This window comes from Lissotriton helveticus, chromosome 5_1 (assembly GCF_964261635.1).
Source record: "Lissotriton helveticus chromosome 5_1, aLisHel1.1, whole genome shotgun sequence".
In the NCBI taxonomy this organism is placed as follows: domain Eukaryota; kingdom Metazoa; phylum Chordata; class Amphibia; order Caudata; family Salamandridae; genus Lissotriton; species Lissotriton helveticus.
In genome coordinates, this window is record NC_136065.1 from 388,614,496 (window position 1) to 388,633,087 (window position 18,592).

The 18,592-nt window shown below is 42.0% G+C and overlaps 1 protein-coding gene across 1 annotated transcript in view; it reads left to right on the forward strand.

Annotated features, from left to right (window-relative positions):
• Positions 1–18,592, forward strand: part of SH2D5 (SH2 domain containing 5) — an 83,088-nt gene that overhangs the window by 48,586 nt on the left and 15,910 nt on the right. The window contains exons 3-6 of the mRNA XM_078642574.1: positions 2,499–2,579; positions 7,003–7,077; positions 12,777–12,923; positions 16,072–16,302. Of these exons, the coding sequence (XP_078498700.1) occupies positions 2,499–2,579; positions 7,003–7,077; positions 12,777–12,923; positions 16,072–16,302 (534 nt within the window). The remainder of the gene's footprint in view (positions 1–2,498; positions 2,580–7,002; positions 7,078–12,776; positions 12,924–16,071; positions 16,303–18,592) is intronic.

Here is an 18,592-nt window from a genome sequence, read left to right on the forward strand (position 1 = left end):
TTTGGGATAGAACAGGGGACTATGTCAGATATGTTAATAACAATTCAGGCAATTCATTTCTCACAGTGGACATCCTGAGTTTTTTCTGTGTCTGTCTGGCAGTCAATCTTGCAACTCTAAATTCAATCCGGTTACTCATTAGACCTAAGCCAGTGTTCCTGTAAGAACACTCTAATTCAATAGTCCCCCAGCTAAAACAGAACTTGATGCCAACCCACACTGTTTAAGGGGCTGCTACTGGTTATCAGAAAGTGAAATAGACAGCATGTCTAGTTCTTGATCCCTGGTTAATGGGGCATTGAGGAAGTTTGGTTTACGGTGTAAGGGTAGGCCGAAGATTTGGCAGTAATAGGTCTAAAATCCAAGTTCAAGGCATCATAGTGCAGTATTTTGTAATAGACAGTCAGTCTGAATTGTCTGGTGGGACCCCCATGAGACTGGGGCCGCTCTTTGAACCAGTTCTCTCCCGTCTAGAGCAGGTAGAGCACTGGTTTAGGATCTGGATCTGTCTTGTCTTTAAATCACAATTTTTCTGGAACCATATGCCTTGGGATGATGGGTCAGATATTGACAAAATTAGGGCCATCAGCCTCACTCAGCAGGACAAAGATGTGGTCTTGGGGCTTCTGTAAATTCAGGCTGGTCAAAGGGTAGTGCAATCTCATGAACAGCCATGTATTCGATGTTGCCAACACATCCCTATCCCTTTGTGTTTGCAGGTATTCTTCAAAGAGGGCAGTGCCAGCTGGGCTGCAGACCCTCGTGGCTCCTGGGCAAGTTTACCACTGTGAGTCATTCACTATACACGACTCAGTAAGTGCTTACAGTCAGTTCGGGGCACCACTTCTCTTGGACAGTCCAGCACCCTGTTTCCCTGGATACATACAGCAGTACTGCTGTGCCAATGTTCAAGTCTTAGTTTTTGGTGGGAGACCAAGACTGACTTGCAGATGGCTGTTCGCTGTCTGGAGTTGTTGCGCAGAGGGCAACAACACATTGTACTGTAATGCGGTCCAATCGATGCAAGTCACTAAGACTTTTCAAAGTATTTCAGTCCATGGACATATGTTGGTTTAATCCAACCTTACGTGGAACAACACCTTCCAAGTCTAGGTCCTGGCGAGTCATATGTTCCTCCTGGTACTGCAAAGCTTCCTCAGAAATTTAGATGAATATGAAATCCTGAATGTAGGTAAAAGTAATGGCAAGCTTGGTCAAATCATCAGATGGGCCTAACTAGATCCTCTTTTAACGGTAGAGGTAAAGGGCCTTTTCTCTTGCACCAAAGATTCAGCCGCCACCAATAAACAGTTTACCTACAGCCTGGTGAGGGGACAGAAGTCATATCAGCTGTGGGTGGCGCAATTTGTGTAGACCCTTGCTCAGAAAAGCCTTGTGCTTCTGCCTACAAAGTCAAACCCTTCAGACACAGTAGGCCAGCAAGCAAAAATTGGTGGAGGGACACGATTTTTCTAACAATGCAAAGACTTTCACCACAATAATAATTAAGGCATCTAGGGTTGTGAGCCTTTTGGTGGCATCTGTCCTCATACATTCAGGAATGGCATGCAAACAAGGCTCTGTCAGCGCTTTGCATTGTATTGTCGTTATAATTAAATATTGCTTCATAGCCTGATGAGTCCCCAAAGCGCGTTTGTGAATTGGCACCACGCTACTCCATATGATGCGCTTGGTTGGGGGATATTTGATGGCTGTGCGACCTATGTGAAAAGCATTTAGGTGTTGTTCTTGATCACCGGAGTAGAGCTTTTACCCTAACATTATTTACTGTGCTTAAGTGTGTAGCAGATCGAAGAGGAGCGAGGGATAGAACATTTGAGGTTTTTGTTGCTGTTATTCTGCTTGTAAGTGTAGAGTTGTGAGTGTGACTAATATGGAAAGTGTTTTGTTGTTGTGCATAATGAGTAGCAGAATACACTTCTGTCACTGCAGTGGTGTAGCTGCTCTTATGTCTGTGATAGAATGAAGTAGAGTGATCAACAGCTGCACATGTGGTCGTGCATACTCTCCTTGTGGAGGGAATAGGCTCCGGTTCTCAGATGGGTTGGGAGTCATCTGATTTTCCATACTTTCCTTGTTTAGGAAATTAGATCTGTGTATTGGATTGTCATTGTGCATCTTCTGTTTGGGAATATCCAGGTCTTTACGGACTTTATGAATTCTAACTTATCACGAATATTTATTGAATTGAATATTTACTTTGCTGTATGCCAAATGAGGTTCTATCAGTGTTTCTTCTTGTATGAAGGATGATTAGCTGAGTTGCTATTCTAGCGCAGGGTTCTGTTGCATGAGTATCATTGGAGATTTACTTGGATGAAGCATTAGCCCTTTCCATGGATAGCTCCATGGATAGCTCTGTAAGTCTAGGTGGAAATCATTTGCTATGCTGAAGTCACCACTGTGTATGTAGCTCAATATGAAAAACAGATCAGATCAATGTGTTCTTTACATGCTGACTGTCTTTCTCCCTCCAGTACGTTGGATCCTTCCCTGTGGCTGACTTGGAACCCCAGCAGAGGGTGTGGATGGTGGAGGAGGAGCTTCAGTCGCTGAAGGTCAGTCGTTGGGTCTGGGGAGTTTGTAGTAGAGGGAGGCTGATGTCCTACAGCTGGTTGGAAGGTCAGAGTTCTGGGGTCGACACTTGCCACAGAGAATGTCTTTGGTGGAGGTTTTTTACGTGATGCCTGATATTTCATGTCCATTGCTTTACATTCAGCTTCCAGCTGAGCGGTCCTGTATCATTTCCTATTCCAGTTGTACCCCTTCGCCCCCATCTGAGAGGCGCTGCATCCCTTCCAATTTCAAAACTACCCCTAGCTGAGAGACACTGCACCATTTCTTTCCTATGTATCTGCTTCCTCTGGTAAGGGGCCCTGTATCACTTCTCACCGAGAAACCCCAAATCATTTGCTATTCCAGCTTTACCTGCTCTGCCGGGCTTTGAATCGATTCCCATTCCAATGCTAATTCGCAGAGGCCAGAAGCCCCTTCCTGTTCCAACTCTGCCTTTTACCGAGATGTCCGTCCTCACTTATCATTGTAACTGGACCTCAGAAGCAGGGCATAACTCCCAATTCCTCTCTACAACCCTCATGAGAGGCCATTTATTGACTTACCATTCCATCTGTAGGTCCACCAATCGCTCCCTTTCCAGTTCTAAAGATACCAAGTGGTTAAGTGGTTGTGTGCTTACAGATAAAGCTTAAAACCAGGCTTAGTTGAATATTTGGGAAGGTGAGTAGAAACTACTAACTAACTAATATATATATATATATATATAGGTCTGCAAGGCTGGTTATTTAACTGCAGCCTCTGCGCAGCACGGTGGTGTACAGAATGGGAAGCGGATGAAATGAGCTGAAGCCCACCAGTGGGCTGTTAAATAATGGCTTGAAATCGGCAGAAACACAACGCTGGCAAATAAATGACTATACGGGAATAGAAGAATTGGTACTTCTACTCCCGGCCTATCTCCTACCCAGGGCACAAGTCCTAAAAAAAGTAGTGGGGGACGCTGACGTCACAACAGGAAGTGACGTCACGAAAGTTGGCTTGCACCATCAGACTCATTGCCTCCCCTCGCTCACCCCTTAGATGCGGTTGCATCAGAGAAGCCAGCGCGTGAGCAGTGTTCTGAATGAGCTCCGATCTCGCCCCAGAGAGGCCAAAGAGTGAATGTGTGGCTCCATTTGCTCCAGTAATTGAGCTCCTGGTAAAATAAGTGGGGGGGACGCCGTCCACCCGCGTGGTACACCGACTCGTGCCCTGCTTCTACCTGAAAGTGAGTGCCAAAAGGGTAAAAGATGTGGAGGTCCGTTTCATGTTTTGCCAACTGCCGCCCTATGATTAAGGTGCTTGCAGCACTGAAACGAGTCAGGGAGAAGGATTGATTGCGTCATTCACGCCGCCTCCATGAATAAAGAGGATGTGTTAACTTACCCTCGTGGAGTGCTGCTTTAAAGATCGGGGATTCGTTTTGTGATATATGTATGTATATATATATATATATATATATATATATATATATATATAAATGCTCCCGGTCCCGCTGACAATCCGAGGCACTCGCGGGTGGGTGCGGCCTGCGGTAGTGGGTTCCCGCAATATCACAATGCTCAGCTCCCAAGAATATGCTCAGAAGAACCGCACTCGTAAAACAAGTAGATGCTCACACATTAGTTTTTAATTCCACAGAGACAACAGACGCGTTTCAGCATCAAGCCTTCGTCAGTGTTAGTCGCACTGCGCGGGCTAGCCAAAGGTATTAATGCAGTCACATGCTTAACTAAACATTAATTATGGACTACTAACAATGCAACTCAGCGCCGCGCCATCTTTAAACATGTAAATATATGTTAAAGCCAGCAATTCAGGTGCATATTTCCATCTTTGCGGTGCGCCTACTCAGTGCAATTTATATATATTCAAGACAATCCTTCTTTCCAAATGTAAAGTAGGCACCGACTCCGTGGGGTAATAATCAAGGATTATTTATTGTATTCCAAACTGCAGACGCGTTTTGACGGTCACTGCCGCCTTGGTCACTACATATATATAATTTATTCATCCTGTATTGTTTCTGTCCTTCACAAAGGCCTGTTCTAAATGTGATTATTGTTCAATAACATCGTATAAAACGTTTTTAAAACAAGTATGATCCTTAACATGTACGAAAAAAGTATGATACCTTTTTCCTGTAGTACAAGTACCAGTGTGTGGATTTGTCTGATTTACAATCAAACAGCAAGTAACAATCTCCTTATAGCATGTTTCAAGTATGAAATTTGACAGTGCTTGAAACTGTGTTTGGTAAGTGTATAGGAAGCATACAGGAACGACCAGAGCATCCGTTATACCTTATACCACTGAGTCCCATTTGAAAAGTGTGTCTAGCACTCACATCCACATAGGACACAGTTAGCCCCAAACTGCTAACTTTTAGAGTCATCGAGGGACGCCCAACAACGTCACTTGAAAAGAGTCCTGTTTTCATAATGTATTTTGATTCGTAATGCAATCGAAGTCCCCCTGTTTGACACTCCACATAGGGATATTTATAACATTCTATTGTAAAGGCGATTTCTCAACATATAATCATAAGATGATGGAGATGTTGGGAATTATGTAACGAGCATATTGTCTTCGCGGAGTGTAAGCTTAGAAGACAATGGAAAGTTGCAGTGATATTTATAGTTAATTTGTACCTGACCTGAGTGCGGTAGAGAAGATGGGAAGCCCTTTTCTCTCTCATTTTGATCAAGTAACAGCAATTATTTATTAATAGCTCAATTATGTGTTTGTGAGAAAGTAGATTTAATATTTTGTGATAAAAAGTATGTACTGTATTCTATGTTGTTCTTGCATCTATAATGATAATAGTATATCTACATATAAGGGGGAAGGTTGCGATTTCACTCCAATCAGTTATGCTGAAATGATTAACCAAGTGGCACTACCGTTTGTAGAGGTCATTAATTAATTGTACAGCTGGGGAAGCTAGCTTTTGCAGTGTATTTAACTGCACCTCCCCCCTGCAGGTTTAGTGGTTCCACTTGTGTGTGTTCCCTGCCTTTAAAATATACATCTCCTTTGTCTCGATCTCCTCTTTCATGTGGTCCCATCTCCCCATTTCTGCCGGTGTCCATTTTCCCCTCTCTGCACTTGTTTCCCCTTCTTTCTTTTGTCTCCATCTAATTCCTACCTTTCTGAGTCTACTGGCCTCGCCCATGACATGGGTCCTCACTCCCCTCAATATAAATCTCTTACCAGCCTGTTACCACCTAAGTCCACTTCCTGCATTCTTGCATGAACTCAAACGTTCGCCATCTTGGAGCCTCCATTGAAGTCATAACATTTGAAAGGCTTGCCATGTGCAGGATCGCAAATCATTTTTTGTGGGTTTTAAAACAGGCATTTTTAAATACAAATTGAGGCAGTTTATGTATATTATATGGGGAAGAGTTCATTTTTTTCTTTTTAAAATTTGTCAATTCAGACCTGAATTGTTCTGAACCTAAAAGAAAATCCTGAAGTTAACTTTGCTGCTATTTTCTTAGCACAAAAAAGTAAGTAAAATGTGGGATTGTATTTATAGGCGGGACTACGCAAATGTTCGTTACTTCAATAACGAATCCCATGAAGTAGAACTAGGATTACATGTCAGTAACCTTTCCTTCCTACCCTATGTAATGAGGATCCTGTGGAATGGACATACAGGTCCAGCTTCAGCTGGCCATTGAAATGAGTTGGACCTCAGTGCTATTTTGAAGGGTCGAAGCAGGACATCCCCTAACTCTCTCTTGATGTGTTTAGAATACCCATATTACAGATTTTCCAATTTTCCCGAACTCTGATATATTATCATTATGCCTTCGGTCTGTAAAGATGTACATTAGCAATCTAGTTGGATTTAATTTTCTAAACATGGTAGTCATAGGACTGTACATGGTTAACAATAGAAGTCAAAAACATAATCAGTGGCTACAAGCAGATAGATTTCATTATGGTAGAAGGTATTACATTCTAACAGTGTTAAGGTGATGGCGAAAGAAAATAGTAGGATCAGAAGGTCAGAGTAGTGGAGGATGACGCGAGAGAGCAATAGGTGTTACAGTCAAAGATCATATTTGGAGGGGACTGTCAGCTTTGCCTAGAAGTTATGTTATGTGCATTTGTGTGGTGCTTTCTGGCATTTGTATTGTCCCCTTTTGAGATGGGTGAAACACCTTCATCAGATATATCTTATTAATGATTCTAGTCACAGCAGTGCATATATTTTATCTTCCTCTCTATGTAACCAACCAAACTGTTCTCTGTTGCTGTGGGCATGCCCTGTATGTACAGTATTTCTGACTGAAAGTCTACTAAAAGATACTTCAAACTTTCTACTAACAATGAGATTAGAGGGTCCCTTTAGAGTTATTGAACCTTCTGAGTTTAGGCACATCTTATAGTGACTGCTTTCTTCATTTCTTACAGGACTGCCTTCGCCGGCAACCTGTTATTTTAAAGTTCAGCCTCCAAGGAGTGAAGATGTACAGTGCAGCCGGAGAGGTATGGCAATCACTCAACCACTGACTTTGGTACTCTTTACATGTTTTCTCTTTTAGCTGTTTTTGTGGAACCAGTCCTGATTTATATAGATGGGCAAGGAACTCAGTTAATCAGGAGCCGGATAGGTATGAGCTAAAACACACCGGGCCATTGATTTCCGGCCACTGTTCCCTGCTGGTTAACCCTTATTGTATATAATATTATAGAAAGCACATGTGTCTTCACCCCACAGAGAGGGAGCACAGCACAAGACTCCACTCTGATCATCACATAAAATAACAAAACATAACTCACACAGTCTACACTACAATGTGGCATCCTTCCAGCGGATGTATGACATTACAACGCATGGTTTTACCACGCATGCCTTTATATCGCAGTTTTTACAACGCATAGCGTTAATGGGTGCTGGATAGTGAATAGTTTAATTTACTATTCCAACTCCAGTCCCCGTGGATAGTAGGGAAGGTGTTGGATAGTAAATTAAATCTATTCCCTATCCTAGAGCGCCCCCCAGCGCTATGCGTTGTAATAACATGCGTTGTAATAGTTGCGTCGTAAAGGCACTGCGTGGTAAAAGTTGCGTTGAAAAGGATGTTCCCCCTTCCAGCCAACCGCATCGTAGAGTGTATTGTGTGACACGTCTACTACTGCATGTCGGTGCCTTGTTAAGGATTTGGAGCTCTTTACAACCACAATACATTACCTGTTTCCCTTACCTACTGGCAGCCACTACAGTTGAGTCAGAGCTGGACTGAAGTGTTCACAGGTCACCTGGTGAGGAAACGAAAAAATTGAAGTAGGTTCTTTAACACCCACATATTAATAAAACTGGGTTGGGAGACAACCTTTTATCTAGGGACTCTATTTAAAATTATATTCTGTTTTAAGCCCCATGGCTTTGCTACCTGTTATGGAGCGGTAGAGTTAGTGTGGGGGGTGGGGGGGTCAGAAGTGGTCAGCCATAACTTTTTGGTCCATAAAGATGTGCCATTAAACGTAGCTACAATTTCAGTTACAGTTACATTAAACTTGAGTCAATCGTGACATAGCCACCCTTCTCCTACACAGCAGCAAGATTGAAAGTCATCTATCCTAGAGACTCCCTACATCTTTTCAGCACAACTTGGATGTCATCATTTTATATGATTACACATCGGGCCTCAAAGAGTTGATGAAGTGTAGCATGGTTGCAAATTAGATATTAAGGAAAATAGAGAATAAAGCAGAGCCCTGCAAAACTCTTCACATTGACTAAGGTTGACGTGAGGAGAGGGATGCAATCTTTTACCATCATTTCTCTCATTCTCTTTTGTCCCTTTCTTTCTTCGTTCCATCCTCCTGTCCTTCCTTAGCCCCTTCTTTCCATCCTTCTTTATATTATCCTTCTATTTATTAATCTTCCTTTCTCTTATTTCCTTCTATCACCTTTTAATCTGTTTTTGATTTCCTTTTTCCATTATTTAATTCTACTTTCCTGCTTTCCTTATTTCTCTTTTCTATTTGTATTCCTTCCTTCTTTTCTTCTTGCAACCATTTTTTCCAAACGTATTTTTTTATTTCCTTCCTTCTCCCTTACTTTTACCACTTCCATCCTTCTTTCCTTCCTTCTATTCTTTTTTTGTACCTATATTCCGTCCTGCTTCCTTTTAACTTTCAGTTGTTCATTCCTTATTTGGATTTCTCTTTCCTTCCTTTGTGCTGGCTCACTACATTTGCCCTCTTTAAAAACTTCCCCGTCGCCAAACAGCTTTGGGCCTAGTTTCTAGATGCGACTTCAGAGCGATTTTGGGCCTGGGAAAGTTATCCATAGCAGCCGGACCCAATATGAAATAGGCCAGAACACTATAATGTCAGCAGTAGTTTAAAAAAGAATTACCAACCTACTGTTCAGCTTCTGGAAATGGATTGCCCCTCCTCTCCCACAGATTCAACAAACAAGGTGCTCGCACCTCTCAAGTCTGGTTCTGCAGCTTGACTGCTTCCTCCTCTGTTTCCCTGCTCTGCTTTCTGCAATAGAAAAAACGGACTTTTACTTCCACAGTGTAAAAGTAAGAGTCTGTTTTTTTTTTTCTTTTGCAGTTCGTCTTTTTAAACTTTCTGTCCCATGGTAATTTCTGCTATCTTTCCAACAATAACAGATGAAAAAATTGAAAACTGCCTAGAATAATACATTTTTTGTCCTTAATTCTATGGTTTCCGGAGTAGCGTGCTACTCGCTGAAAAAGCGTTTCAACACCTCATCAGGGGTAGCAAGTGCTGTATAAATGCAAACCCTTTCCCCTCTTTTACCCCTCCACTATCCTTCTCAATTCAAATAACTAACACCCACCACTCAAATTACTTTCAAATTTCACTATACTAATTAACCACTAATCCTTTATGAGTTCCAGAGTAGCGTACTACTTGCCGAAAAAGTGCTTCAACACCTCATCAAGGGTAGCAAGTGCTATATAAATGAAAACCTTTTTCCCTCTTCTATCCCTCCACTATCCTACTCAATTCAAATAACTGAATGTCCACCATTCACATTACTTTTATATTTCACTATACTAATTCACCACTAATCCTTTATGGGTTCTGGAGTAGCGTGCTACTTGGAGAAAACGCGCTTTAACGCCTCGTCAAAGGCAAGCACTATATAAATGCAATTGCAATACAGTACAATACAATATTGAATATGCACTTAAGGACAAACAAAAAATATATAATTCTAGGCAGGTTTCTGTTTTTCCAACTTTGTCCTATTCTGACACCTTGTGGTCGAAACTGATAAGGCAGCCAGCTATTTCCGCTGTTCTTGTTAGGAATAATGCTTTGACTTAGAGTAATCAGTATGAAGCAGAGGAGGCGTATTACAGTCTGCGGGCCAGATAAAATCTTGCAGCCACGCTGACTGTGCGGGCCGGATAAAATCCTGCAGCGGGCTGTATTCGGTCCACGGCCCCGTAGTTTGGAAATTAGGACTACTTTTGCCAACTTGATTTTCCATGTAATATGCCATGTTATGTTTATTTATTAGTGTACTGCTTTTCCCCCTCAAAGACTTAAACATGAAGCATTCACCTTTGAAGTAAAGCGGGAAAGGGATGCCCATCTGGTGGATGAATCGCACAATTTGAAACCAGGAAAACTTTTTTTTGCTCAACCACGGCTTCCTCACTCGATCAGCTGGGTAATCCTAGGTATTACTTGAAATACATGAGTTCAGGATGTGCACTGCATACAGCACTTTCTTGTACCTGGTTTAATAGATTCAAATGTGCCTCATCTATAATACCGCCCTTCCCATACATAGGGGGCTCATGGCACCTGCCTTGTCTCACATGGTTCTCTAATAGCATTGTCATCAAGGCAGAAGGGGTTTATTTTTAAATTCATCTATAGAAACTCACTTCTAATAATTACCACTCAATGCACTGACATACTCTGATGTACTAAAGTGACACACTCCAAGTCTTACCCTATATTTACATGATGTTGGTGGCATGATTTACATGCCAAACATGTTAATGGCCCGGCTTGTGCTCTTACTTAAAGCCAAGCCAGACAACTAGCTTGTCTCCAGCTCAGCTCTGCCTATTAATGTGCTGGTTCTCCCACCACCATGAATCAGTGCTACCATGTCACCAAGGTGAGAGTCGCTTCCCCGCTGTTCCCCCAACCGACCTAGGGCAGCGGAATGGCGGGTGTTTTGGCCTTCCGTCTCCGCGCCATTGTTTCGCCTTTTTCACATCACCACAGACTCAAGAAAGACAGGAGAATGCCAATGACAGCCTTTCTATGTCAGTGAGGGTCACAACAGACCACAGGATTCCAGGTCATGCTGACAGTCATTCTCCCACTGCACCACTCGCCCAGAATGTGGCTTCAAGTGTGGAGGGGGAGAGACGCTGCAGAGGGTGGTGGGAAAAGTGTGGAGGGGAGAGGCCCTGCAGAGTGGTGGGAGAGATGCCACAGAGGGTGGTGGGAGAGGTGTGGAGGGGGAGAGACACTGCAGAGAGTGGTGGGAGAGACGCTACAGAGGGTGGTGGGAGAAGTGTGGAGGGGAGAGGCCCTGCAGAGTGGTGGGAGAGATGCCACAGAGGGTGGTGGGAGAGGTGTGGAGGGGGAGAGGCACTGCAGAGAGTGGTGGGAGAGACACTGCAGAGGGTGGTGGGAGAGACGCTACAGAGGGTGGTGGGAGAGGGTTGCAGAATGTCAGGTATTGGATTGTTTTTAAAGGTATTGCTGAGGCAGCGTGTCTAGGGTGCTCTGAGAGGGTGGTTGGATGCTAGGATTACTCTGTGCATTTTGGAGGGAGAGGGTGGTGAAGGTGGGTGGCTCGTCACCAAGTAATGTTATTTTCAAAACACAATTAGGGGGAGGGGCTGACTGAAGGGAGATTAGGCTGCATATGGTTTCTCCATGTCGCCTCTTCCCCTCTGTTGCATATCCAACGGATCAGCAGCTCAGACTCTTGACCTGACAGTAATTGACCACAAATTGACCACAAATGCTGCAAAGTTATCATATACTTCTTCACGCAAGATGAGATTTGCAGGGCCTGTGGCTTGGCACGGGAGCATGAAGTTGAGGAGGAGGTTTGAGGAAAAGTGTGAAAAACCGAGGATACGTTACTGATCACTATCCTGACCTGAAGGTCTGCCATTTAGAGATGATATCTGTGGCTGGGCAGATGGAATCTATTATTACCTTATGAACATTGGCAATTTTAGCTAAATTTGGGAAAAAAGAGAATCTCCATTCATCTCTGTACGTTTAACTTCTGATCTAATTTTCCAAAATGCTTAAAAATTCAGCATTTTTCAATCATTTCTAAAAGTCTTTGAAGTGAATCCTAAATCCTGTGTGCATTTGGTTTAATTCCCATCATATTTTAGTCCTTTTTACTACGGATTATTTTGCAACTGAAACTTATTATTAAATTGCAGTTTTGTGAATACTGAAAAAGAGTAAACTTAGACAAACTTGTGAGTTTGCCTTTTTGGATCAGGCTCAATACATTTAAAAGTGAGTTTGATATTGTCTCCTGTTTACCAGTGATACTAGCTTTCACAATTCATAATTTCACATGGCCTTTAAATCCATTTTACTTTCCGGTCCAATATTACTGACCCCATTGTTTAAATAAAATCACCAATTCCCATTATCTATCCTTTTATGGTTGAGATGCCCCTTCCCAATAAACTGGTCTTTTACATGTTACCAGTGTTATTAGCAAAGCGTGTTTTAGACTGCACTCTTTATCATTCTATAATGCTGTTGGCTATAAAATTGTATTAACATTCGACCATATTCCAGTCAATGTTACAGGCTATATGCACTTTCAGAAAACCTGCAGCCACATTCACTACTGACATTTAAGAACAACAAGCAACCAAAGATTTGCAAGTACACCTTCTGTAATTAAACAAAGGTTATTCATTTGTTAAGGAAGGGTTGGGTAGTGACTAAGGGTCATTGTGGTCCTCGGCCAAAAAGCTATATTTTTTGCCCCTGTAAAAAAGTTTGTGAGTAGCCATGTTCTAAATAACCATTAACAATAAATTGTTATTTTGCTCCTCTGTGAGTGGTTTAGATGTTTCTGTCACCTGAAGCAATGACAGATTGGGGTTGTGTTGTGTTTTCTCCCTTTGGAGATTATTTTACTCATTGGGGCTGTCACAAATGTTTCAAGCTTTTCTTTTGCATCGCAGACTCTCTTAATGGCCCACGCACTCAAACGCATCCTCTATACCACATGCCGACCAGCAGATCGCCAGTTTGCTTTTGTAGCTCGGAATCCACAAAGTCCACCTCAGGAGGTCTTCTGTCATCTCTTCATTGGTAGCCAGCCTAGTGAGGTGGGTGATAAAAGTTTGTGTATGTCTTATCTGATGTAGCTTATGCATTGCATGTCAGTTGCTCCAAAACATAATATATATGAGTGCAGAAATCTTGGCCTGCGTACTGTCACGGTGACAGTGATTCATTTGACTTCTAGGCTCTGACTCAGAACAAAGAGCCGAGGCCAGAGTTAGCTGGTGCTCAGAAAAGTAGAGCTTTGATACCGAAATTTCCAGGAATTAGGAAGGCAACTATATGAGTGAAGAAAAGCTCAGATCCCGAAAGTGTGACTCTCCCCTTCCCTTTGTTACACCAGAGACATGGGTGCTGAATGTTGTATGGGAGCAGCAGACCAAGAGAACGGATGTTACGAATCAATAGATGAACGTTGAATTACTTCTGGTGGGGAGGCTAGAGGAGATCTACACCTCTGAATCTACCCTACCTGTCCCTCCTGTTAGACTCCCCTAACAGGAAAGCTGGGAATCCTCTAGTAAAATCAACATCAACGTTTTAAGTGCCAGTGTTGGCTCTTTCCCATCCCGTCTGCATCAGCACATGAGAGGTGGAAGTCACAAGTGAAGTATTGTACCAGTGAGGCTGGGAGAGAGAAGAGGAATGGAGATATTCTCATCGCATTACCAGAACTGAATGACCAAGATTTTCTAAATATTTCAATGCTCACAAGGTGCACACACGCCGAGAATTGTGTTAGAACAATAACATATAACACTGGTTGGCGGAAATTTGCTTCCTCATATAAGAGCCTATCAGAACCGCCGGGTCCTGTGAGGGGTTGGGACCATAGCAGCTGATATTGCTTTACAAAAGGACCCAGCACAAGTCATCTCAACCCGGAGGAGCTGGCTAGTCGGGATGACCAGGGTCCCCCTGGCCTTGCAGTGCTGTGTGGTTTCATGGCAGAGGTTGGAGAACTAAAAGTCATCTTTAAGACTCGTGGTGCTGTTACCAAGAACGACAAATGGGAATGACTGAAGACTCACCTGAGGAAGTGGATCTGTCAGGGAGAAATACAATGTTGCTTTGGCTCATTAATGCAATGCACACTGAGTTAGCGGTGAAGAAAGGGTCAATTGAGGCAGCTTTTAAGAGTGAAGCAAAAGAAATTGGCGTGCTTGAGGGGGTTGGGGCTTGTGGTTGAACTGAGATTTGAATCTGAATGTTGCAGGATCTTGGTGCTCAATAACAAGCAGCAGGAGCCAAACCCGTGCTGAAAGACATGATTGATTTCAAGAACTTAGCCATCAACACGGTGTTAAAACTAAATGTGAGAATTAAAGTGCTAGACAACCTTATGTGCTTAAATCGAGCGGACGGACCTTCAAATTGGTGGTATGCATACTACATACTGCCAGTATGTAAATTCAGCCCTTTATCTTTTGGATGTGGGTGTGAACGCTTTCCTGACTGCAGGCTTGTATCTTGGAATGGAAGGTTCCAGTGCTTCCTTACCACTCCTGTTTCTTGTCAATGTAGCCTAAAAGAAAAAGTCATTGTTTAAGGCTTGTGGGAAGTGTAGTCCAAGGAACCTTTATGGGGCATCGTTAAGTGTCAGAAAAAACCCAACATCAGCATCATCTAACACCACAGAGTCGATGGAAGACAGAATAGTGAACGCAGGCATTGTTATGCCAACTTTTCTATCAGCCAGACCAGTTTAGCTGCCAAAAAATACTGGGGCCATCTTCAAACAAATAAACAGGTTGGGCAAAGGAAAAAAGAATAGAGAAACAAATCAAGAAACTGAACTTGCACAGCAGCGCTAATAGTTATTAAAATCTGTAAATATGTGCTTGCCCAACAAATAAACATGCTTAATAAAGGAATATAATTTATTGCTACCTAAAAATGAAATCATCTGGAGACAGACATTGATTTATTCAAGTTCATGCGAAGTGTACATTCGAAATATTTATTTTCAACTATGCAGGAGCATTCATGAACAAACGAGGAGTTTTTGAATATAGAGTTCAAACCAGAGAGCACATTCATGCCTGTGATAGTGCATAACCTACTAGATACTGTTGAGATTATGGTCAGTAATAATCTGAAAGGACTAAACTATCATCAAAACACCTTTAAAAACCTGAATAAGAAAGATTCAGGTTTGTTAAAATCATTGGCTATTAGAACGGAATTAACTTTGCAGAAGGCTAATAAACTAGGAGGCTTGGTATTGATGGACACAGAGTACTATGCCAGTAAAGTCACAGCACATGTAAGCGACGACACAGTATAGATGATCACACTGGAACCACACTGAATTAAGCCTTTCAAAAAAGTCTTGATAATATTTTTGAAAAAGCTCGGGAAATGGATTGGATTACAGAAACAATTAAGAAATATCTTCAAACACCATTTCTAAGGAGTTCTAAAATATACATGTTACCAAAAATTAATTAGTGCCTAAATGACCCGCAATTCCAACCTATTGTATCTGCTTGCGTGTCTTTACAAGAATCATTAGGCAAATATCTGGGTCATTTCTTGCAACCTGTTGTCCAAGCTATGGAGTCTTACATAAAAGATACCACAGCTTTTTTTGAGGAAATGTAAAAATATTGAATGAAACAAGCTACAAGAAACTTGGTTGTGTACCATTGATGTGAACTGTTTATGCTCCTGGATACCACACAGGGAAGGCTTACAGGCAGTAGAATGGACTCTTATGAAACAGAATTAAATAGGAGCAAACAAAGCATTTTGTTATAGCTACTGTATTTCTAGGTTGATAGGAGTATATGAATTTTGTTTAAGTGATTTATGTTTACAGAAATCAGTGTCTGCGTAGTTCATTGGTTGGTTTAGTATCAGGTTTTGGCAGCAGTGTAATATATGACTTGTTGAATGCATTTGCAGGGTTGATTAGCTGGGAAATGATCCTTATCCCGAGTGATGGTTTGTTAGGTTTGAACAAATTTCCAATGCATGCTTTGCCTTTGAATGAGTCGGCTCATACATTTTTTATTGCATTAGAAATACATTATTGACTGTCAAAGAGTTTCTATCTTTCTACATCGGATTGATTGGAGTTTATTAGTGTTAATTCTGTTACATGGGTTTCGGACCTTCGCCAATCGATTTGTGTTTTGCATCAATGCTTGTTTATCAACTAAAACAGTATCTCTGTTCTGATTTGTTTAGGTCCAAGTCCTGAACCTGTTGCTGAGCCGCACCTTCCAGCTCCATTATCTCTCCAGCCATCGTGAGGAGCAGGAGAAAACATTGAAGAAGCGGCCCAAAGTAGACCACATCAAGGCTCCTACAGTTGTTCGAGAGCCTCTAGATCCAGAAATGGTCTCACAAACCGTCAATGCACTAATCTCCTTTCGCAGGATCCCATTTACAGGAGATGTGAATCACTGTGAGATCAAGGTAAGAAACCTCTCCTATGTTTTCACTCATACATTTCTTTTCTTTAGTCTCATTTAATATTTCAGAAGCCCTGTTGGAAACATCACTTTGCAGTAGCTAATATCATCGAAGGGAGTAGGACTGTGCACGTACCCCAGGGTCGTCGCCTATTTCGAATGGATGAGTCTCAAATTAGATAGGCAGAACATTTAAGTCTGTAGTTAGCTTTAAAGGCAAGCACTACTCTTTTGAAGCTCCAACTCCTCAGATGGCAAACATTACTTATAGATGTTAATTTAGATACTGTTGTGTGAGCTGACTTTCTGTAGATTTCAAACTAATAGTAATCATAACCGATCTTTTAACAAGGCCAACTTACAGAGGTCACGAAGGCTTGACAACTGCTTTAACTATTACCTCAGCTCAATGTAGCTTATTTTATCGACTAAAAAGAATAGGAAGCTGAGTCAGAAGGATAAAAGGTAGTCTCATGCAGCATGTTCTAAAGATCACTGGCATATGCCCAGAGCTAAAGAACAAATCTATCTTTCCACGAAGCATCGCCTTGGGTCCATGTTGCTGAGAAAAGCTGTGGATTTTAAGTTCTGTAAACAGATTCTGAACACAGCTTTTATCTGTCTGAAGGTAGTATGTCTTCACTCTGAAGGGCAGAGTTTTTAGACTGTTTCACCCTTTCACAGTCAGTGTGGTTAAAGTGATCCATGATTTGTTGCATTAAAATAATATCTAAAATGCTTTACGAACACTTTTGGTTAAAGTGTTAGTGCCCACCTGCAAGCAGCACAATATGGAGATTGCATCAGAAGTTCAGGGTCAGAAAACTTTTGAAGCTCCTGTACCTGGAATTCTGGATGTGCAGCCCAACAGGGTCACACGAGAGGCCTCTTAGCTTTCATGACACTTTTTTAGCTTGAGATGAGGAAGAGAAGATAGAACAATGTGGAGCGAGAAATGTTAGATGAGTGTGCGGAGAAAGAGGGTTAAACAGAAAAGGAAAGAAGGTAGAAGATGTGAGCGTAAAGAAGGAAACATAATAAACCAAAGGAAAAACACACATTACAGAGACAAACATTAGAGAAAAAAGGGAAACAGAAAACACTATAGGGAAAGAGTACATGCAGCCTAGACAGAAGCAACCACACTGCTGGGTGATAAATTGAGAGAGAGAGGGACTGGTGAAGAGGGATCAACTAACTTTCCAAGCTTGTTCAGCTGAAGGTTTTCAAGGAAGAGAGTTAAACAGGACAGCCAGGTTTTTATGTTTTTGTGTCAAGGTACTGGTTTCTTCAGGGCAGCAGGGCCTAGTGAAGGGTCAGATGGTGCTTTCTGTGTCACCCTTTCCCATCAGCAGAGTTTTGGGCTTGTATAAATGCTGTGATGTGCATGCACTTTACATTGGTTACTCCTTTTGTTTAACTAGTCAATAGAATCTGGTCTGCAATCTGCAGTTTTCCTTTCTATGTACTTGATTAAGTATCATTTGTCCGTCAAGTAGACCGGACAGTTTTAAACTTGAATTGTGGCGACTTAAGCAGGTTTCTGCAAATAGTGCCTCTGTTTTAGTGCGTGTGAGGCAGATGTTTGTTGTCTGAAATATCAGTTAGCTGATTTGTTGTTTATCTGTATCATTGCCCATTAAACATACTCAGTAATAAAGGAGAGACACACAATAATGACATGTAATCGTGGCAAAAACATCCTCATTATACAAATAAAAACAGAACAGAAGATCACTTCTGTTCTTCTACTTTGTAGTAAACAATAATTACCTCAAACTGTTGACAGGTCCTAACTCCCCGTGGATCTATATGCAAACCCTTTCTTCCTGTCTTCAAAAATGCCTCCCTTACGACAGAAGCCAGTAGTAAGCAGACTTTCTAACTTGAGGTGCTGTTAAAAATGTTTGTACTCTACAACATTAATTACATTGCCACCAACCATCAGTCATGCCATGACCTTGACATGGGGGTGCGAGTTATCCGTGTTAAAATGTATCTCACTTTAGGTGAGCAGGGGCAGTTCTGCTTAGGCACAGCCTGTACAGGCACACCCTGTACTAAAAACATCTGCCAGGTGAGTCGGGGCACAGCTCTTCTGTGCTGGAAAAAATCTGAGACAGAAATGTTGAAATTAGGAGGGGATGTATAGAACTAATGTGCCTCGGATTTTCAACCCCACAGCTGTTAACAATTTACGTTTTATGGCCGACGATTAAAATAGTCTAGAGTCTCTTTGATGCCAAACTCCCTCAGCTGAATGACCTTCTTCTTAAAGGTTTCATTTCCATAAG